The 20,633-nt window shown below is 46.1% G+C and overlaps 13 protein-coding genes across 13 annotated transcripts; 7 read left to right on the forward strand and 6 right to left on the reverse strand.

Moving 5' to 3' along the window:
• Window positions 1-28: 28 nt before the first annotated feature.
• Window positions 29-748, forward strand: LEA1 (U2 snRNP complex subunit LEA1; the record flags this gene model as incomplete). Its single annotated transcript, XM_022607515.1, has 1 exon — window positions 29-748. One exon carries the CDS (start codon window positions 29-31, stop codon window positions 746-748), a length of 720 nt encoding a protein of 239 aa, XP_022464103.1.
• A 192-nt stretch (window positions 749-940) lies between these two features.
• On the reverse strand, window positions 941-2,593 carry PUS1 (pseudouridine synthase PUS1; the record flags this gene model as incomplete). Its single annotated transcript, XM_022607516.1, has 1 exon — window positions 941-2,593. One exon carries the CDS (start codon window positions 2,591-2,593, stop codon window positions 941-943), a length of 1,653 nt encoding a protein of 550 aa, XP_022464104.1.
• Window positions 2,594-3,107: 514 nt separating this feature from the next.
• On the forward strand, window positions 3,108-3,653 carry NIP7 (ribosome biosynthesis protein NIP7; the record flags this gene model as incomplete). The annotated part of the gene is made up of 1 exon (XM_022607517.1): window positions 3,108-3,653. One exon carries the CDS (start codon window positions 3,108-3,110, stop codon window positions 3,651-3,653), a length of 546 nt encoding a protein of 181 aa, XP_022464105.1.
• A 213-nt stretch (window positions 3,654-3,866) lies between these two features.
• Window positions 3,867-5,825, reverse strand: SRP72 (signal recognition particle subunit SRP72; the record flags this gene model as incomplete). Its single annotated transcript, XM_022607518.1, has 1 exon — window positions 3,867-5,825. The coding sequence occupies one exon, from the start codon at window positions 5,823-5,825 to the stop codon at window positions 3,867-3,869; it is 1,959 nt and encodes a 652-aa protein (XP_022464106.1).
• A 272-nt stretch (window positions 5,826-6,097) lies between these two features.
• On the reverse strand, window positions 6,098-7,216 carry IPL1 (aurora kinase; the record flags this gene model as incomplete). The annotated part of the gene is made up of 1 exon (XM_022607520.1): window positions 6,098-7,216. The coding sequence occupies one exon, from the start codon at window positions 7,214-7,216 to the stop codon at window positions 6,098-6,100; it is 1,119 nt and encodes a 372-aa protein (XP_022464107.1).
• A 227-nt stretch (window positions 7,217-7,443) lies between these two features.
• Window positions 7,444-9,243, forward strand: RKM1 (protein-lysine N-methyltransferase; the record flags this gene model as incomplete). Its single annotated transcript, XM_022607521.1, has 1 exon — window positions 7,444-9,243. The coding sequence occupies one exon, from the start codon at window positions 7,444-7,446 to the stop codon at window positions 9,241-9,243; it is 1,800 nt and encodes a 599-aa protein (XP_022464108.1).
• A 151-nt stretch (window positions 9,244-9,394) lies between these two features.
• On the forward strand, window positions 9,395-11,845 carry TYW1 (putative tRNA 4-demethylwyosine synthase; the record flags this gene model as incomplete). Its single annotated transcript, XM_022607522.1, has 1 exon — window positions 9,395-11,845. One exon carries the CDS (start codon window positions 9,395-9,397, stop codon window positions 11,843-11,845), a length of 2,451 nt encoding a protein of 816 aa, XP_022464109.1.
• Window positions 11,846-11,981: 136 nt separating this feature from the next.
• PGC1 (phosphatidylglycerol phospholipase) lies at window positions 11,982-12,935 on the reverse strand (the record flags this gene model as incomplete). The annotated part of the gene is made up of 1 exon (XM_022607523.1): window positions 11,982-12,935. One exon carries the CDS (start codon window positions 12,933-12,935, stop codon window positions 11,982-11,984), a length of 954 nt encoding a protein of 317 aa, XP_022464110.1.
• A 501-nt stretch (window positions 12,936-13,436) lies between these two features.
• HRR25 (serine/threonine protein kinase HRR25) lies at window positions 13,437-14,726 on the forward strand (the record flags this gene model as incomplete). Its single annotated transcript, XM_022607524.1, has 1 exon — window positions 13,437-14,726. One exon carries the CDS (start codon window positions 13,437-13,439, stop codon window positions 14,724-14,726), a length of 1,290 nt encoding a protein of 429 aa, XP_022464111.1.
• Window positions 14,727-15,086: 360 nt separating this feature from the next.
• Window positions 15,087-16,274, forward strand: TPK2 (cAMP-dependent protein kinase catalytic subunit TPK2; the record flags this gene model as incomplete). The annotated part of the gene is made up of 1 exon (XM_022607525.1): window positions 15,087-16,274. The coding sequence occupies one exon, from the start codon at window positions 15,087-15,089 to the stop codon at window positions 16,272-16,274; it is 1,188 nt and encodes a 395-aa protein (XP_022464112.1).
• A 390-nt stretch (window positions 16,275-16,664) lies between these two features.
• On the reverse strand, window positions 16,665-18,047 carry STE24 (zinc metalloprotease; the record flags this gene model as incomplete). Its single annotated transcript, XM_022607526.1, has 1 exon — window positions 16,665-18,047. One exon carries the CDS (start codon window positions 18,045-18,047, stop codon window positions 16,665-16,667), a length of 1,383 nt encoding a protein of 460 aa, XP_022464113.1.
• Window positions 18,048-18,384: 337 nt separating this feature from the next.
• Window positions 18,385-19,194, reverse strand: TDA4 (Tda4p; the record flags this gene model as incomplete). Its single annotated transcript, XM_022607527.1, has 1 exon — window positions 18,385-19,194. The coding sequence occupies one exon, from the start codon at window positions 19,192-19,194 to the stop codon at window positions 18,385-18,387; it is 810 nt and encodes a 269-aa protein (XP_022464114.1).
• A 322-nt stretch (window positions 19,195-19,516) lies between these two features.
• ADO1 (adenosine kinase) lies at window positions 19,517-20,536 on the forward strand (the record flags this gene model as incomplete). Its single annotated transcript, XM_022607528.1, has 1 exon — window positions 19,517-20,536. One exon carries the CDS (start codon window positions 19,517-19,519, stop codon window positions 20,534-20,536), a length of 1,020 nt encoding a protein of 339 aa, XP_022464115.1.
• Between the last annotated feature and the right edge of the window lie 97 nt (window positions 20,537-20,633).

A 20,633-nucleotide genomic window follows, 5' to 3' on the forward strand; every position in this document is an offset into this window, starting at 1 on the left:
GAGCGAGTGTTAGGAACAAGAGCAAAATATGCAGTTAACGCCAAGTATCGTAACTGATGCCCCCAGTTATTATGTGAACCATCTGCAACGCCAGTATAATTTAGACAAAGTGGTCATTTTAAGAGATTTAGGGTTAGAGAATGACTCGATATCGATGCCGACGAGTCTGAAACGGCTCGCATTTCCGACACACATTATAGACTTGACAAATAATGAGCTAACGAGTATACCGAATTTATCGCCGCGTCAGGATATACATACTTTGCTGCTTGCGCGGAATAGAATCTCGTTAGTGGACGGCAGGGCGTTGCCCTGTAAGTTGAGAAATTTGGTGCTGACGAGCAACAAGATCGACAGGTTTGAGCTGCTGTCGAGTCTGCGATTTGCCCCTCGTACACTAAAAGTTTTATCGTTGCGCGGGAACCCAATATGCCATCTCGAAGATTATAGAATCAACGTAATAAGATACCTGCCATATTTACAGTCATTGGATTTTACAACTGTGACAAAAGATGAACGGCTCGCCGCCAGGAAGCTAAAAAAGTTGAATCCAGTAGCAGAGGAGAGCGTCAGCTTGAGTTCCATTGTGACTACTAGTACGAATAAGGATAAAGAGACCGAGTTAATGGACCTCGTCGTTAGCAAAATGTCGGAGGAGCAAAGAAAGAACCTGGTGGACCAATTGAACAAAGCAACATCTTTGGAAGAGATTAGCAGATTGGAAAAAATCCTTTCGGGAGGTGCATAATGTAGTCATAGAAGTTACCACTACAACATAACTTAATATACAACGAATTAGGACAGAATATATGCTACAGTATTTAGTCTAAACCATATGTGTAGTTTTCTTAAAAGTGCAGATGCAGATGCCCACCTGTGGGGAAAACCCATTTTATCATGTAGCGGCCCTGTAAAATTTCGGTACTTGCCTTTTCAATGTTCAAGCTCCTTCAACTGTAGCGTTATCCACGGCGGCTGCTTCAGCAGGCGCTTCACCGGAATTTTCCTGGCTGGTTGCACCTGTTGCTGTAGATGGAGATGCAGTGTTTGTAGCTTCCTTAAGATCGCCCTTTTCTGATTTAACACCATCAGAATCGATGCCGGGGATCCCATGTGCAGTCAGGAACTCGAATATACTTTTTTGGACGTTATTCCCCTTCTTCGTTTCGTTCTCTTCACCAACGGCTCCTGTCACTTTATTGAAGCTGTCAATGTATGTAAAGAACGCGTTGAACACGTTGTCGTCGACTTCTTCCTTGTAAATCTTATCGTAGATATGCTTCATCTTGAAAGCGTCGATTTCATTTTGGTATTTGCTGAAGTCGATCGGGTCATAACCAAACTTCTCCAATCTTGAGTTGTACCCCTCGTATACGGGAGATTCCAGCAGAAGCCCGAGAGCTGGGGCTTTAGGGATATTTATTTTTTGTGGACCGTACGCTTGGGATATTCTTTCCACTGGAGTACCGCACCGAGTAATTAGAGTAGCCATGGAGATCATTTTCCGGATTTGATGCAGCATGAAAGATTGACCGTGGATCTTAATGGAAACCCACTCCGTTTGAGCGTCCCCGATGACGAATGGTTCAGAGACCTTGATTTCCTTCATAAACCTGATCGCACTTGGATCTTTGAAATCTTTACCCAGGGTGAAGTTGTGGAAATTGTGCGCGTTGATGTATTGTTTCATCGCACTGCGGAACTTGGTCAATTTCTCCTTGGAGATACGATACTTTCTGCGCAACTTGTTTTCTAGTTGTTTGTATTGCTTGACTTTCAAGTATAATTCTTCGGAGTCAGAAAATTCTTCCTTTGGTGGAGGTGTATACGCTCTAATCTGTTTAATTTCGTCGTCCGAGAAAGTTTCCCCTGACAGCTTTTCAAATTCAGCCCAGAACTGTTGAGATTCCGTGTCCTCGTCAAGAACACCTGGCAAGTCTTTCTTGCTCTGTTCGATGTCGTTGTAAAGGATGGACCCCGGTTTTGGACCGATCAGTGAGTACGTTGGGAGCAAATATTCGTACCAACGGGATGAGCACATCTTCCTACAGTCGAAGGCCTTGTTCACCCTGTTGATATCCCACACTCTGATACCTTCAGGTAAACACTCGTTGATCTTCTGTTTGATCGTGGGATCCTCGATAATCAGTTTCACCGAGATCAGATTACCCCCAGCATGGACACCTTTATCCGTCCGCGCGGCCCTCATGAACCCGTTCTTCTTCAAATCATTGGCATTATCCTGTGAGATTGCACCGGAGTCACAAAAAGCTTTGAACAGCGTCGCCTCAATGGTTGGGTTTGGTGGATTGTACTGCATACCACAGTACCCTGTACCACAGTACCCAACCATGACGGCCACTTTCCGCTTGGGCAGTCTTACTGGCTTGGGAACCACATTGCCCTCCGCATCCACCTCCGCGGGCTTCCCGACACGTTGCTTCTTCTCAACGGGCCACTCATCTTTCTTACCCTCGAAAGATCCCGCGATATCAGCTTTACGAGCCCTCGTCTGCTTGTATATACTGCCTCTTTTCAACTCGTCCCCATTACTCTCATCGTCGTACGCGGGCCTCAATTCCTGTTCAGACATATCTAACTGAACTGCTCTCACTCTGGATTGGTTACACACAACGGGCTCAATCCACAAAACACCACGGGAAGAAACGAGTGTCAAGACCTACCGGGTCATCGCTGCTTTATTCGTTTTGCAGCTGAAATTTTTCACCGATGAGGCTGTTTTCTTAGTTTTTGCCGGAGATCTGAACGGAGGCAGCTTGTTTTCTGTGCGTGGGCAGTGAACACATCCCTGTAATAAACAGGGCACCGTAATTTTATTTACATGAAATCGAGTGAACGGACTAGGGGCAGATTGCGAGTGAATAAGGCTTCCCTCATGTACTCTAGCACTCACCAAAGTGCTTAGAACAGACGATATTATCGTTCTTCACGACGAGATACAAAATTTTTCACTTTTTTTGCGTTGAATTTTTTTTGTATTGCGATGAGATGATCTTTTGGTTGGTAGTGGCGCGGTAGCAGTGAGTAGTTTCAAGCTGGCTGTAGGAGCAGACTCGCATTCATATCCTAACATCCTATAGCTGACAATGAGACAACTTACAGAGGAGGAAACGAAAGTGGTTTTTGAGAAGCTGGCGGGGTACATCGGTAGGAATATATCGTATCTGGTGGACAACAAAGAGAATCCACATGTATTCAGGTTGCAGAAAGACAGGGTTTATTACGTCCCAGAGAATGTGGCGAAGCTGGCAACCTCTGTTGCGAGGCCCAACCTGATGTCGGTGGGGATCTGTCTCGGGAAGTTCACCAAGACGGGGAAGTTCAGAATGCACGTGACCTCTCTGACTGTGCTTGCCAAGTATGCCAAGTACAAAGTGTGGATCAAACCCAACGGTGAAATGCCTTTCCTGTATGGTAACCATGTTTTGAAGGCACACGTTGGGAAAATGTCCGATGATATTCCAGAGCACGCCGGTGTCATGGTGTTTTCGATGCGGGACTCGCCGTTAGGGTTCGGTGTCTCAGCTAAGAGTACCTCGGAGTCTAGGAACTTGCCGCCAACGGCAATTGTAGCATTCAGACAGGCCGATATTGGGGAGTACCTAAGAGACGAGGATACTCTGTTCACGTAGAGTTCTTTCTCAGATGAAAGAACGAATCGGCGGCGCGCATATAACTTTACGTAGAAGTTCCACCAGAAGTATATATAAAAAAAAACTGTACATTATTCCATTCTGAACAAGAAACAAGTCTTTCAAGTAAATTCGTTCTGGATAATTTCCATTGATTAGCCTTTTTTACATATTCATTTGTGAAATGATTCGTTTACAAAAAACAAATACAGACTATTTGCGACCTTTCTTCTTGGCCTTCTTAACAGATTTGCCCTTGGCCGACGAGTTGACCTTCTTGGAGATATCCAGCGACTGCTCAGCCTTTTTGCTCATAGCACCACCTTGTGTCTGCTTTGCCAGTTGCTTTTTCTTTGGTCTGTAAGTTGACCTGTCTCTTAGAGGCAACCACCTTTCAGCGTTTGGACCAGATGCAGTATTTATATTGTGAGAGGCAATAAACTTCTTCAATTTATACTCCTTTCTCTTCTGTTTCCTGTTTTCAATTCTAACCTTCTTGATCTTGTTTGCCTTCATGACAGCATTGTTGCTGTTCTTCTCCCTGGAACTCGATTCGAAGGGGCTAACTTTACACGATTTCAAAAGCTCAGCATCAACATTCTGTACCAAGAGAGCAGCTTTACTCAAATCAAATTCATCTTTCTGTTGTTCGTTTTCTGTTCCTAGCAAGGTATTAATCAAAGGATCTCTTTCAGAGTTCTCGATTTTGGTTTCAAACACGTTTTTCGCGTTGTCGACCTCCCCTGATCTCAAATATTGGAAACCAATATGTTTCCAGAACTCGGTACTACCAGCAGCTGTTTCACATCTAGCAACTCTGTCCAGCAATATTCCCCGCGACTTGTTTCTGTTAGTGATAGAATATAGCTCCAGGAGAATGTAAATAACAACAATAGTAGTTTGAGGGTTCAATTCTAAGATTTCAAAACGGTTCAGATATGCTTCACCCAGCCTGATGGCATTATCGTATTCCTTTTCAACAGATAGTAGCTCGATGGCAACTAGAAGAGTACCAATTGCCCCTTTATTTGTTTGGATATCTGGACAACTTTTCACTAACTTCGCACAGTCGTTGTATAGTTTCTTAGCTTGAGTTTTGTATGGTTCGTTCAAGACATCGTTCACCAGTTCGCTATATTTGGCTACTGCTTTAGCCCAGATAGAGTTCGTAGGTGACAACTTCACCCCATTATACAACCTAATGGAATGTAGATTTTTCTGCAAAGTGTCCCATTGCTGATAATTGAAGTTCTTCAAATTCAAAGAATTGATCTTTTCCAAATTTAATTCTCTCAGTAGCAAGTTCATGTTACTCTTCTTTTTTGAGATATCCTTGAATGACTCTAAATTGTTCTGCGCTACCAGATACAATGGCGTACCTGGTTTACTCTTCTCTAGAAGCTGCTTTAATATAGCCTTAGCCTTCTCAGTGTCAATACCGGAGACCTGCAAAACGTAAGACAGCTGTAATTCAATTGTATTGATATCCATTTCAAACCCTTCAGCAACAGCCAAAGATAAAGCTTTTTCTAAAAGGTTGATAGCTTCTTCGTATTGCTCCCTCATTAAAAAAATAAAGGATTCGTTAAACATCAAGTCGTACGACTCCTGTTTGAGATCCGTTATAATGGGATGCAACCCATGCGATTCGGCGCTAAATGTTAGGGGAACCCTTTCGTTACAGGCCAATTCCAACAAATTGTCCTTTTCATTGTTATTGGTGGTGGCCAAGTATGCGTACAATTTTGAGGCCTCCTTCGATTTCCCGTTCTTTAGACAAAACTGGGCCCTGACATGCAAGACCCCTCTTTTTTCGTACGAGACCTGTGAATCTCCAGAACCCAATGCGTCTACATCCACGCCCACCGTTTTGTACAGTTTCTCGAATGCAGCCCTGTTGTTCAACTTGTAGTAGATGTATAAAACCTCTAATCTTAAAATGCTGCTGGATTGGTCAGCAATATCGCTATACTTATTTAACAAGCTCAATGCTCTCTGGTATTTATCCTGCTTAATAAGCGAAATCAGACATTTCTTCAACATAACTTCTGGCTCCTGACAGTTGGCATCACCAAGTAGCTCGATGCATGTTTTCTCGACACGGGAATGTTCGTTGTGAGCCGATTGGACATCCAATTGCTTCAACAAGTCGGTCAACGTATTTTTGACCATTGTAAAGGATAATGAGTGTCCAACGTCGTCTCTAGTTCACCCTGATTCGACGTCTCAAGCAAGTATTGTGCTGTCAAAGTGAACTCTCGAAATGGACGAATTTTCTGCTTTCAAAAGACAGAAAAAAAAAATTAGCAAAATCAACAACAGCAACAGCATAAAAAAATTATGGCAGGAGGGTACATGACAAGGGACTTCCAATTCTACATATCGCAATCCTGGTGTCTCCTATTAGCATGTGTTAGTGCATTCGATGCAATAAAGGTCTATTCTCATTGCCATTGTGACTTGTACTTGAGTATCCAGGGATGGGACATAATCTCTTTCAATGTCATTCTTTTTTTCGGTTCCAGCACCAGAATTCTTTCGATAAAATCTCTTGCCTCTGGTGTGACCTGTTTCGGGAACACGATATCGCCACGTCTTATTCTTTCGTAGGTCAAGTCTTTGGTGTTTTCTTCGAACGGTGGGGAGCCCACTAGCAGTTCGTATGCAACGATACCCAGCGCCCAGATATCAACGTTGTGGTCGTATTCCTTATAGTCGACAATTTCTGGAGAGAGGTAGTCAATAGTGCCGCAAAACGTCCTCCGTCTTAATCCTTTTGGGTTTATTATGCTCCAGCCAAAGTCCGTCAGCTTCAGTTGGTTGTGAGGGCCTATTAGGATATTTTCAGGCTTGATGTCTCTGTGAATGATATGCCTCTGGTGTAAATACAATATGGCGCTTGCAATTTGATACACGTAGTTCGTAGCGACAGCATTTTCAAAAGGGCCATGTATTTCCAAAGTCTTATATAGCTCTCCGTAAAGCATATATTCCATGATAAGATATACCCTTTTCTCATCGTGGAAATAACCGTATAGTTTCGCGATATTCGGGTGGTTCAACGATGATTGGATCTCCACTTCTCTAATAAATTGCCTTTCTAGCTTGTATTGCAATATGTCTGTCTTCTGCATAACTTTCAGCGCGCATATAAACCCGCTTTCTTTGTGTCTGACGCAGAATACCTTCCCGAATTTGCCCTTCCCCAGTTTCAGCCCAATATCGAAATCATCCTTTGTAAAACTTTTGATCCTTAAATTGGAGTTGAAAGAATCCAGCGCGTTTGTTTTCATAAGTTTGGATCCCGATTGTGTGATAATATTGCTTAAGTTTTTATTCTTGGACGGAGACAGTACATTGACAGGTTGAATCTTGTTATGAGGCCCCACCGGAGACTTCGATATTCTTGAAGATTTATTCGTTTCCGCCCCCCCTTTGGATATTTGATTTGGAGACACTTTCTTGTTTGATGACGGTACGTACATTGACAGCAATGCTTTATGCTGTTTGGCAATGTCCTTTTTGCTCCCTTGTGTCGACGAAAGATACGAAGAGGTACGCATTGTGCAATGGTATCGTTGTAAATAGGGTGAACTTCACAGATAGTGGTGGCTCTACAGTGCCCAAACGCCTTAACTTTTCAGAAATAGCAATGTTTTGATGTGAAAGTTTCCTACAATATTGGCGCGTAATTTACAAAATCGTAACTTTACGGAAATTTATGTATATATGATATGGAAGGAATGTGAAATAAAGATTAGACCACAGAAGCAAAGAGTCCATATAGTTTATGGAGCAGATCAATTGTCTATTGGATTGGGGAAAGAATGTTGGTATTACTTACTCTGATGAGCTGAAGTTTCGTTCCGATCAGGAGAGAGGAGTCTACGGCATCTATGAAGGAGATAATACGCCGAGGCGGGGAAACCTGAGCATAGAAGTTCCGAATCATGCAATCATTTCGAATAACTTGGCTGAAAGAGTTTTTGGCTGGCGTGATAACGGTCTTCTTAAAATTGTGGTGTCGCTTTTCAAGTTTGGTGCTGGCGACGAGACAATTTTCAAGGACCCTGCCATTCGTGATCTGCGTGAAAAGTTTTCACCTTACCTAAAATCACTACCGGATGTCGTCAATTCACCGCTACTATGGAATCCGTTGGAAATCACACTCTTAGAACATACGAACCTAGCTAATGGTTACAAAGAGAAACTGTTTGATCTCTTCGGGCAATGGATACGTTTGTTAGATGAGACCCCAACGTTGTCGGACTACAAAGATTCTGTTGCACAAGACATTAAATACTTTAAAGAGTTTCAGCAGTTAGATGATGATACCATCTATAATAAATTGCTTTTACCTGTTGTTGAGGGTACATTTCATCACTGGTGCTCTTTTTCGTCGTTTTTATGGTCTCATCTTATTTTTACATCCAGAGCATTTCCAGAATATATTATCAATAAAGGTAACTGCGAGCCCCATGAGGTGATCTTGCTCCCCATTTTGGATCTTCTGAATCATGACTACGAATCGAAGGTTTTATGGTCCACTGACCGTGGGTCTGCTTTCATTTATCAGAACTTGGAGGATATTGAAACATTGAAGCAAGGCCAAGAGATTTTTAACAACTATGGACCCAAAGGTAATGAGGAGCTACTTACCAGTTATGGATTTGTTTTGGAAGATAACGTAAATGACATTGTGCTTTTAAAGATTAAATTGCCCCTACCTTTAATCGCCGAAATTTTAGCTAAAGAGCCATCAATCAAACTACCCACTCTTGACGACTACACTACGTATGCATTCGATGACAACTCTACGAAGATACCGAACTCTGTGTCTGACATTGAAAAGTACAAAGACGGGATCATTTACGTGTTAAACAGCTCAAATAACGAAGCTTGTCTGGAGCCACTGTTACAGCTTTTTACGTTTATTTCGCAGCGCCCTTCAGAGTCGTCGGCAGATTGCGTAAGACCAAAGTTCCAAGGATTGCAGTCGTTGAGAGTTGCCATTCAACACAAGTTGAATCCACTAAGCAAGAAAACACTTCCAGATTGTAAGCTGAAAGGTATGTACAGAATGAGTCCATACCGCGAAAAATGTGCCGCCGTGTACAAGAATGGACAAATCAGCATTCTAAAACAGTCAATCTCAACTCTTAAAAAGGTAGAGGTAGCATGGTTAAGTCAGTGCAAATCTTCATTACTCACGGTGTCCAAGATCATGAAGAATGATCCAAAGTTTTTTGAAGCAGAACTGGCATCATATATGAGCGACACAAACTCAAAAGATATAACGTTCGACTCAACATTTGATCTGCTTGTATTGTGGATCGTGATCAAAATAAAAAGCAATACATTCACAACAAAGCATTCTTGGGTCAAAGCTCAATATCAAAGTTATGTTGAACCCCTGGAGAATTCGGATACAATCGACGAGGATATTGTGGCGTTTCACAACACCTACTTCACAGACACCAGTGCAGTCGATATCTCAGATTTGAATAAGGCATTCAATTTTGTATCCGATAACACCTTTACAAGGTCCTCAAGCTCGCAAGAAACCATCTTGGTGCGGGCATCTCATTGAAGCGAATCACCGAATCAGCCTTCCCCATTGAAAACATTATATAAGCCGTTCGAAAAAAAATTTTAAGCTGAGTAAAGCAAATTATAGGTCACGGCACACAGTAATCTCGAGAACTCTACTTCGGAAAGGCACCAAAGCGGCTCAGTTCACGATGGTATCCGTTGGGATTAGTGCAGTTTTAGCTGCTGCAGTTGGTGTATATCTGTATTTTGGGGGTAGGATATCCATAGCTATCGTAATTATAGTGTCCTATGCCGTTTTCTGCAGTGAACAAAATAAACAGGTTGAAGACTCTGGGGATAAGCCTAGCGATGTGCCACCAGTGGTACAGAAACGAAAGGAGAAACATGTGTGCGCCTGTAAAAGTGGTGGAGGTGGAGGTGGAGGCAGTTGCTGTTCATCGAAGGGCGGTAAATCTGGAGGAGGAAGTTGCTGCTCTTCGAAAGGCGCTAAATCTGGTGATTTATCTGGCAAAAAGGTATCAATCGCAGATGAGCTTGAGATTGAGAGTTTAGGGGAGCAGATATCTGAGGAAAATAAGAAGCAGCTGGAAGAGTTAACCATTGATTTCACCGATATGTTTACGAAGGAAAAAAAATCAACTCCAAAGCCGCTTAGTTCAACTAAATCCACTAAAAGATTCACAAAAGGGAAGAGAACATTGAAGAAGGAAGCAAAACAACAGACGGTAGAATTTGCCAATATTGCTGATGACGGTCTGATAAAAAGCGCATTCACAGTTTCCAATGAGAAATTAATGAGTTCTGACATTTATGTTTTCTACAGCTCGTTGCAAGGTGCGTCAGTAAGTGCTGCTGAGAAAGTGGTCAAAGAACTGAGTAGTATAAAAGAGTTGCAGAACTCCCCTACATTGATTAATTTAGACGAGTTGGATGATGTAGACCAGTATTTTCTCGACGTCCCCACAGAGCAGTCTTTCTATATCTTGGTCCTTCCCTCGTACGATGTTGACTGCCCCTTGGATTATTTTTTACAGATATTGGAGGAAACGTACAATGATTTTCGTGTTGACAGATATCCATTGCGCAAACTTGTCGGTTACACTGTTTTAGGGTTAGGTGATAGGGAGTCGTATCCGGAGAAGTTTTGCTACCAGGCGAAAAAGGCGGACTTCTGGTTATCCAGACTTGGTGCTAGAAGAATGTTCCCACTAGGTGAGATATGTGTTAAGTTTTCGGGACTTGAAAAGGTAGATAAGTGGTCCCGATTACTAGGGAAGATGATGTTGGATGATGAACCGATTTTATACGAATATGACGAAACTGTGGATAATTCGGATGACGAGGAAGAGGAAGATAACGGGAATGTTAGCGATGAAGGTGTTGTAGATGTTGAAGATCTGACAGGGAAAACTGACGATGATCTTGCAAAAAACTCTACGGAAGTAAAACAAATGATTGCAAAGAACAGCCCAACTTACAAAAATCTGACCAAGCAGGGCTACAAAATTGTTGGTTCTCATTCTGGTGTGAAAGTTTGCAGGTGGACCAAAAATGAACTAAGAGGCAAAGGTTCATGTTACAAGAAATCGTTGTTCAACATTGCTTCAAGTAGGTGTATGGAATTGACTCCATCTTTGGCATGTTCTTCGAAATGTGTGTTTTGTTGGAGGCATGGTACCAACCCAGTATCCAAGAATTGGAGGTGGGAAACAGACGACCCTCAGTTTATTCTTGAAAATGCTTTGGAAGCTCATTATTCTATGATCAAGCAAATGAGAGGTGTTCCTGGTATCATTGCAGACCGGTTTGCTAAAGCATTCCAGGTGGCTCATTGTGCTCTCTCGTTAGTCGGTGAACCAATTTTGTACCCACACATCACGAGGTTTATTGAACTACTCCATCAAAAACATATCACTAGTTTCCTTGTCTGTAACGCTCAGCATCCAGAGTCTCTGAGAACGATCGGGAAGGTAACTCAACTGTACGTATCCATTGATGCACCAACGAAGGGAGAGCTACAGAAGGTTGATAGACCCTTGTACAAAGACTTTTGGGAGCGGATGATGGAGTGTTTGGACATTATAAAGACCGTGCAATCGCATCAACGAACAGTCTATAGACTAACCCTGGTGAAGGGGTTCAATATGGGGGACATAATATCCTATGCTGATTTAGTGGAACGAGGGTTGCCGTGTTTCATTGAGGTGAAGGGTGCCACTTTCAGTGGTACAGCGAAGGATAGTGTGAATGCGTTGACGATGCAGAACATTCCGTATCTGGAAGAGTGTAAGAAATTTGTGGAAAGTTTCGTTGCCTTATTGCAATCCCGTGGGTTAAAGTATGAGATAGCTGCAGAACACTCGCACTCCAATTGCGTTTTGATAGCACATGAAAAGTTTAAAATCGATGGTGAATGGCATACGCATATTGACTTTGATAAATTCTTTGAGAAATTGGAAAGTGGGGAGCCATTCACATATATGGATTACTTATCCAAGACGCCCGAGTGGGCACTTTACGGTAATGGTGGGTTTGCACCTGGGAATGTGAGAGTGATCCGCAAGGATAAGAAGTTGGAGAACAAACTACTGAGAGAGCAGCAGGCGGTGACTGCACAGGGTGTCACGTCCACCGCTTAGTAAGTATGTATTTATTTTGTCATCAAACACATGTATATTGGACGCACTATAAGCGTTAAGCTATTTATAAGCGCGCTTTATAATTTATATACTTCAAAAGCAGGGAGAAGCTAGACATTGATTGCCCTTTATTAGCTCAAAAGAAATGGACCATTCTAAGTAGCAAGCCCAGTAAATAGGCAAAGGATAGTCCTCCGACTTTGACGTGAGCCCAGCTAGAGTACAGGAAAAAGCAAATTATGGCGTACAGTTTTGTGAAAGCATGGAATCTCATACCGGCTACTGAGGTCAAACTAGGCACCGCGAACTTTGCATCCCCCCTGCTATCGTTTGTCTTCAGATACGTACGAGCTTGGATAGGGTTGTCGACTATGGCACCGTAAATTGGCAACCCTACAAAGTAATTAAAGTCGATCTGTTTGTTAACAGTCCAAAGGAACACTTTGACGTCATATTTGAGCAGCAATGGTATGATTTCCTCTCTAAAACGGTCCGTCCAGCTCGAAACGTAGTGGATACTAACACCGAACAGTTTGAACCCATCCAGTCCCTGTTCCAAAGATTTCTGGATGAACTGTTCGACGAGGTCAAGCGACATTGTAATCACAATAATTTTAAACCCGTGCAGTACGCCCACTTCGATACCGTACTGGTACCAATCCAACATCCATAACCCCCATATGATTTTCTCCTGCCAGTACGCTAGGTCGTTCTTGACCTTCATCATGTCGCCGAAAGTCTTAATCAGGATGATCTTTTTGTTTGTGAACTTGATATCGAGCATGATTTGCACCTCTGGGTGGTCCAGACTCCACGTCAGCAACTCTACGAGCGTCAACATCTTGAGGCTCGGGTCCTCTTTGCATCGCAAAGTGGTGATGGTGTCGTAGTCGACGTCTCGCACGACGACATCGCGGTCCCACATCCTCCCCGTGTTCGAATCGTGGTTGACCACAACGACTCCGTCTTTGGTCATCTGCAAGTCAGTCTCGATGATGTCCACTTTCCCCTCGACAGCTTTATTGAACGCCAGCAGCGTGTTCTCTGGGTACAACGCCTTAAAGGCCCTGTGTCCGACCACTTTGACCATGATCTCACGCTGTATTACTGGTCTCTCCTCTCAGAAAGGAACCGTGAAACCTGTCTCTGCGTTCCCTCCCTCTCTCTATATATATATATGCGTGTATGTACGCTATAGTCAATAGGAGGTTCGTCGACGTTCCCGTGTTTGGCCCATGTGGGTCCCTCGAGTTTTGTCAAATTGACTCACGTTTTGATACCGCCACGCCATGTGTTCTACGAGGGAAAGTGTAAGGTTTCTACAAGAGAGTTGCAAACACAGGTCTATCCAGCACCACTCCCCCACGTGCGTAGGATTGGCGTGTCTACCTTTGTACTACAGTGTGTTCCGTCCGCGATCGGTTATAGCTAGTGCAAGCGTAGGCTACTGTGTGTTATTTTCCCGCTTTGGAAGCAGTTGTAGATCGTTTAAACGCTTTTGGGTGTTTGAAGAACGATTCTGTGACGGGTGTGTGCGCTAGACTAAGACTGGCGAGGCAGCGAGTGAGGTGGTGTACCGCACTGTGGAGAGATGGATTTGAGGGTTGGAAGGAAGTTTCGGATTGGGAGAAAGATCGGGAGTGGGTCGTTTGGGGATATATACCACGGGACGAACCTGCTGAGTGGCGAGGAAGTGGCGATCAAGCTGGAGTCGATCCGGTCGCGGCACCCGCAGCTGGAGTACGAGTCCCGCGTGTACCGGTACCTGTCTGGTGGTGTTGGGATCCCCTTTATCAAGTGGTTTGGGCGCGAGGGGGAGTACAATGCAATGGTGATTGACCTGTTGGGCCCCTCGTTGGAGGATTTGTTTAATTACTGCCACCGGAAGTTCTCCTTCAAGACGGTGATTATGTTGGCGTTGCAGATGATCTTCCGGATACAGTACGTGCATGGACGGTCGTTTATCCACAGGGATATCAAGCCTGACAATTTCTTGATGGGTACTGGGAGACGTGGGTCCACGGTTCACTTGATCGATTTCGGTCTGTCGAAGAAGTACAGGGACTTCAACACGCACAAGCATATCCCCTACAGGGAGAATAAGTCCCTGACGGGGACAGCCCGGTACGCGTCTGTGAACACGCATCTTGGGATCGAACAGTGCAGAAGGGACGATTTGGAATCCCTAGGTTACATCTTTGTGTACTTCTGCAAGGGGTCCCTCCCCTGGCAGGGACTCAAAGCTACTACGAAGAAACAGAAGTACGACCGGATCCTGGAGAAGAAATTGAGTGTTGACGTGGACACACTGTGCCAGGGCCTCCCCGCGGAGTTCGGAGAGTACCTCAAATACTGCAAGAACTTAAAATTCGATGAAAGACCGGACTACTTGTACGTGGCTCGGCTGTTCAAGGATCTGAGCATCAAGCTGGAGTACCACAACGACCACCTGTTTGACTGGACGATGCTGCGGTACACGAAGGCGCTGATCGAGAAGCACTGCGCTGCGTTGAATCTCGACTTGGAGCATCCGGAGATGGACGCCGCCGAAAACAAATTGCACCGGTTCCACCAAACGCGGCTGCTCACAATGAAGAAATTTTCCTCGCACTTCCACTACTTCATAGTCGACGACAGACACACGCCCACGCCCGAGGAGGTGAAACGGCAGACCGCGGAGAACAACAAGATGCAATCGTCGCTCCCAGAGGATTTGCTGATTGCGATTGACAAGGGAATGGAGAGTATGAAGAACAATCAACCGACGTCCCCGCTGGTCACTGACCAACACAACACCCAGCAGCAGTACCAGCAGCCTCAGCTGCAACGGGACCCTCGGGGCCCTCGGGACCCGGCGAGCAACGGCCGTGTCTGGGTGTAGCAGTGGTCGTGGTCGTGGTAATGGTCGTCCACGTGACCGTGAAGTTAAGGGGGTCTTTTCTCGTGAAGCCTTCGAGAATCTGAACGCGGAGGGACTCTGCTTCTTGTGACGGTGACGGTGACGGTGACGGTGCCGGGTTGGTTCGAGAGCTTGGTGGGGTTGCTGGTTGCTTGTTGGAAGTTAGAGTTGCAGAGAAAGAGAAAGGTGGCATCCGCAGTTCCTGTTCAGTGAAGAGTTGTGAGCCGGGAGGAATCAGGGAAAGAGAGAAGTGAGAGAGCAAGCAAACGAGGTAAGGGGGGAAGAGAATACTGAAGGGAATTCAGTGTTGAAACTTAGCAAAATAGAGTAAAGAGAGTAATAATGCAGACAAACGCTGTTCCTAAACAGTTTGCTAACACGTCGGAACCGTCGCAATCGCCACCGCAACCGCAGGGGGGTGAGCGCCACGGTGCTGAGGGTTTAGGGAAACAGGAGCAAGAACATCAACATCAACAACAGCCCATGAGTAAAGCTGCTGTGGAGACCGCTGCCGCTGCAGGAAACGCTGTGCAGCAGTCACTCCTGCCCCAGCGGTCTACCGTATCCAAGGGGAAGTACACGCTGAACGATTTTCAAATCATGCGGACACTTGGGACAGGCTCGTTTGGGAGGGTGCATCTGGTACGGTCCGTGCACAACGGGAGGTACTATGCGATCAAAGTGTTAAAGAAGACACAGGTCGTGCGGATGAAACAGATCGAGCACACGAACGACGAGCGCAGAATGCTAAAATTGGTCGAACACCCGTTCCTGATCAGGATGTGGGGGACTTTCCAGGACGCTCACAACTTGTTCATGGTCATGGATTACATTGAGGGTGGTGAATTGTTCAGTTTGCTGCGTAAATCGCAGCGGTTCCCCAACCCGGTGGCCAAGTTCTATGCCGCAGAAGTCGTTCTTGCATTGGAGTACCTACACTTCCACAACATCATCTATCGTGACTTGAAGCCGGAAAACATCCTGTTGGACAGAAACGGGCACATCAAGATTACAGATTTCGGGTTCGCCAAGGAGGTCGAGTCCGTGACGTGGACGCTGTGCGGTACCCCGGACTATATCGCACCGGAGGTCATCGCCACAAAGCCGTACAACAAATCCGTCGACTGGTGGTCCCTCGGGATACTCATCTTCGAGATGCTTGCCGGGTACACGCCCTTCTACGACTCGACGCCGATGAAGACGTACGAGAAGATCCTGCAGGGGAAAGTGATCTACCCGCCATTTTTCCACCCGGACGTCGTCGACTTGCTTTCAAAACTCATCACAGCAGACTTGACAAGAAGAATCGGGAACTTGCAAAGCGGATCGCAGGACATCAAGCAGCACCCATGGTTCACAGAGGTTATCTGGGAAAAATTGTTGAACAAGGATATCGAGACCCCCTATGAACCACCAATCACCGCAGGCGTCGGGGACACGTCCCTCTTCGACCAGTACCCTGAAGAACGCTTCCACTACGGTATCGAGGACGCGGACGATCCCTACCATGAGTACTTTCTCGATTTCTAATCGTTGGAGTGGGTGCATTGTGGGGTTCTTTATTTTTCCTACGGATCTTTGTATTTTGACGATGTTGATGATGATGATGATGATGTGGAGCGTCTTGTAACTGAAAAATGAGAGTTACAAGAACGAAAACTGCTACAGCTAGTAAAGAGATGATGAAGTACGTAAATAGTAATTGTCTAATTAGAAAAAAAAGGAAGAGAGGTATATATCAATACCGAGTATAATATCTATTCTGATTCATGTATATATGTACGTGAAATGATATAACTTTCATCTTCTCTCCTAAGAAGAGCATACAACCGGGTGCTCCCGGTCTTAGTTCATTGCTCTGTAATGGTGGTGATGGTGGTAGTGAAATCACACTTTCTGTAAACAAACTTGGTTCTCGCTTCACGCCTTCTTCTTCTCGCTGACGTAGTCCAATGCGGTCAGTCTCTCTGCCAAAGTTGGATGCGAGAAGTGGTAGGAGGAGTACCACGTGTCGACGCTCATGGTGGAGAGGTTCTTGATCTGTAGGTCGATGAGCGCGCGGCACAGATTCTTTGCGTACCCTAGCGTCTTGGCGTACGCGTCCGCTTGGTACTCCTGTGCCCTCTGCATCAGCGAAAGGAAGAATTGCAAAGTACACTCAAAAGGTGTGAGCAGATCGTTGTAGAGCATAAACCCAATGATAATCGGGAAACTCTGGGTGACGACTTGTGTGCTGGCCAGTTGTTGCCCTGGAGCGGTGCCTCCCGAGACAAAGAACCCGAAGGCGTTGTAAAGGGATTCGTTGCGGTACACTGACGTAAACAGTTTGAAAATGAACAGCAAATTCAGTTGGTTGATGACGAGCAGGTTAAGGACGTGGTTTTTCTGCCAGTGGCCGATTTCGTGCGCGAGAACGGCGGTGATCTCGTCTACGGAGGACCCGTTGACCAAAGTGTCGAAGAGCACGATACGCTTCGAAGTGAAGGGCAACCCTGTGAAGTATGCGTTGGAGTGGGAGGATCTCTTGGATCCGTCGATGATGAAGATCTTGTCTAGTGGGAAGTGAACGTTCTTGGCAAGTTTCTCAATCGACTGTTTCAATTCACCGTCCTCCAAGGGGGTGAATTTGTTGAACAGGGGCATGATGAACACCGGGACGAGAGTCATTGCGAGAACTTGCATTACAAGGAAAAACAGGCAAATGTACCATAGGAAATCTGTTTCAAAATGGTCGAAGATCTTCAAGAACACGTACAGGATGGGCCCGCCCAGCGCGTACCCTAGCAGGTTCCCCTTGACCATATCCATGACCCACAGTTTGATCGTCAGCTTGTTGAAGTTGAATTTTTCCTCTAGGACGAAGTGACTGTAGTACGAGACGGGCAACCCTAGCAAAGTGGACAAGTTAGACAGGGCGAAAAGAAACCACAGACTTTGCGCGACGGGCGACACGGCCATGTACTTTGCTGGGAGCAACTTACGGGCGACTGCCTGCCCGGCATGCCATAATCTGGGCAGCATGTTGAACTTGACGAGCGCGTAGTTCTGCAACAGTGAAAATACATCCGATACAACGGAAAACTTGATCTTCGCCTTAGAGTACTCTTGCGATTTTTCAAACGTCTCCTTGTCGATCTCGTCGACAAGCACATCTGGCAATTGCTTCCGCGCAAGCACTCTGTACTGTCTAAATGACAGGTACGTCTCAAACGCAAACTGTGCCACTGTGACGCCAATAACGACGGACTTCCAGGGGAAAGCTGGGGACACCAACGCCTCAGAAATAGCTTGCAACACGGTCATCGCTCTCTCTCTTTTGAACAACAGTAAAACAGTACCCACAAAAAAGAAATAAGGATAACCCGTAGTTCAGTTGTTACCTGCGTACGTGTGTATATTTGTACTAGATAGAAGAACACAGACGGGTCTTCTAGCGTGCCAATTGCAATCACGCACGGTGAACCGCAGAGCAGACACCCAAAATCTTAAAATCGTGAAACTTTTCGTCAAAAAGTTGCGTCTCGCACGTGACGGCGAAGAGGACAGCGATGAGGGTTCCATGAGAGTCCCATGAGGGCTCTATTAGTCTGTTCTGTACACAATTGATACTATATAACGTTGTAAACTTGTAGTTATGTTCCTAGTCGAGTCTTTTGGCGGGTCCCGCGTTCAGTTTGCGGGCGATCTTGACCATCTTGGAGAACCAGAGGATGTTGAGTAAGTTGAGCACGATGGTGAGTAGACCCAAGACGAACGCGCGTTTCTGGGGTAGTTCGTGCCATTGGTCCCACATCTGGAACAGGTAGATAAACTGTGCGATGTGTCCCCATACGATGCGGACGGAGAAGAACACGGCCATGAGGCAAAGTCCGTTGAGGGCGTTGAGCCACATGGGCACGACTGTGCGTTTCCTGTCCTTGCTGAGTGTCATGATGAACCAGTTGACGTTGACGAAGGGAGTACTGGCCTCGTACAGTAAAAACTTGGGGACCCAGACCTGCGCCATGGGGGAGAGCGGGACGAGGGACCCGTACAGTGCCACTGCTGCGTGCAAAACGAACTGCCACCCGTACAGCGAGTAGTTAGTGCAGCAGACGATCATGTCCCAGATGAAGTACCCTGCGCTGACTGAAGTAAGCATGCTGCAGTACTCGTTCGTGTACGACGCGATGCTGACGGTGTGTGGGAGGAAGAGGACTGGCCAGAGCAGGTAGCAGGAAATGAGACACTGTACCATGGACACGGTATGGATGTCGAAATCCAGCTTTAACTTGGCATCTTTGATCCCCGTGTAGTGTTTCCCAAACACAACCCTGTTGAGCCTTGGTGCAATGTACGACGCAAGCACCTGGTAGAACACGAACGAGTACACGATCTCGTGTAGGTGTCTTGCGTAGAGACTCTCGCTCTCGGGGAACCACGAGAATTTAGCCAGCGGATCAGGGTTCATCGGTACGTATTTGACGAAGAGCTACAACACCGCGAGCTACAACAACACCGCAAGTTACAGCAACAGCACAAGCTACAACCTTCTTAAATACACAAGAAAACGGCAACAACCCCTGGGCACGCCAACATCAACAACAACAAAACACTCAACAAACGAAACAGGCGACGACGACGACGATCTGCAACGAACGACGAACAGTTGAAACAGACGCAGAAGAAGAGTGAAAATTTTTGCAGTTGAAGAAACTTCGACTCAACGCATCGCTCAAATGATCAACAACTGATTGCCCAAGCCAAGACTCATACTCTATAACTCTGGAAGAATGCAAGTGATCTGTCTGTGTAACCCGCTGCTGGACATCCAAGCGACTGTCGAACCGGCGTACCTCGAGAAGTACGCTCTGAAGAGCAACGATGCCGTGCTCGTGGATTCTGCCGACGACCCGTTGAACAGGATGGCCATCTACGACGAGTTGCTTGCCAAGGACGGCGTAGTGCTCGTCGCTGGTGGTGCAGGTCAGAACACTGCCCGTGGTGCCGCGTATGTGCTCGGTGAGGGCCAAGTCGGTTACTTCGGTTGCGTTGGGCAGGACAAGTATGCTCAATTGCTTCTAAAGGAGAACGAGGCTGCTGGTGTCAAGTCTCTGTACCAAGTGGAACCCGCTTACGGGACAGGTAAATGTGCCGCGTTGATTACGGGGCATGACCGTTCGCTTGTCACGGATCTTGGCGCTGCGAACCACTTCAAGGCGGAACATATCGACGCCCACTGGGACGCAGTCAAGCAAGCGAAGTTGTTCTACGTTGGTGGGTTCCACTTAACCGTGTCTTCCGATGCGATTGTGAAACTTGGTGAACACGCCAAGGCGGAGGGGAAACCTCTCGTGTTGAACTTCAGCGCGCCGTTCATCCCACAGTTCTTCCATGACGCATTGAAGCAAGTGCTTCCCTACGCGACGCACGTCATTGCCAATGAGACCGAGGCACAGGCCTTTGCAGAGGCGTTCAAGTTGCCAGTCGTAGACACAACGGACCTTCAAGCGATCGCCGCAGAGATCATCAAGGAAGACCCTCGCAAGACGGTTATCTTCACCCACGGGTTGGAACCCACGGTCGTCGCTACAGCAGAGGGTACCGCACTGCACAAAGTGCAACCTGTCGACTCGAGCAAGATTGTGGACACTAATGGTGCTGGGGACGCCTTCGCTGCCGGGTTCGTCGCGGGGACCGCCCGTGGTGAACCACTAGACACTTGCATCGACATGGGGTCCTGGCTAGCTGCTCTGTCCATCCAAGAGGTCGGACCATCGTACCCAAAGACCAAGCTGACCTACTCCAACTGAACCGTCTCTTGAACTGTAAGAACTGTGTATATATGATATAGTGTATATTTAAGTCTAACTAAACCAATAATCAACTTAGCTGTGACCTTCGCAACAG

Source organism: Huiozyma naganishii, chromosome 4, assembly GCF_000348985.1.
Source record: "Huiozyma naganishii CBS 8797 chromosome 4, complete genome".
Lineage (NCBI taxonomy): Eukaryota > Fungi > Ascomycota > Saccharomycetes > Saccharomycetales > Saccharomycetaceae > Huiozyma > Huiozyma naganishii.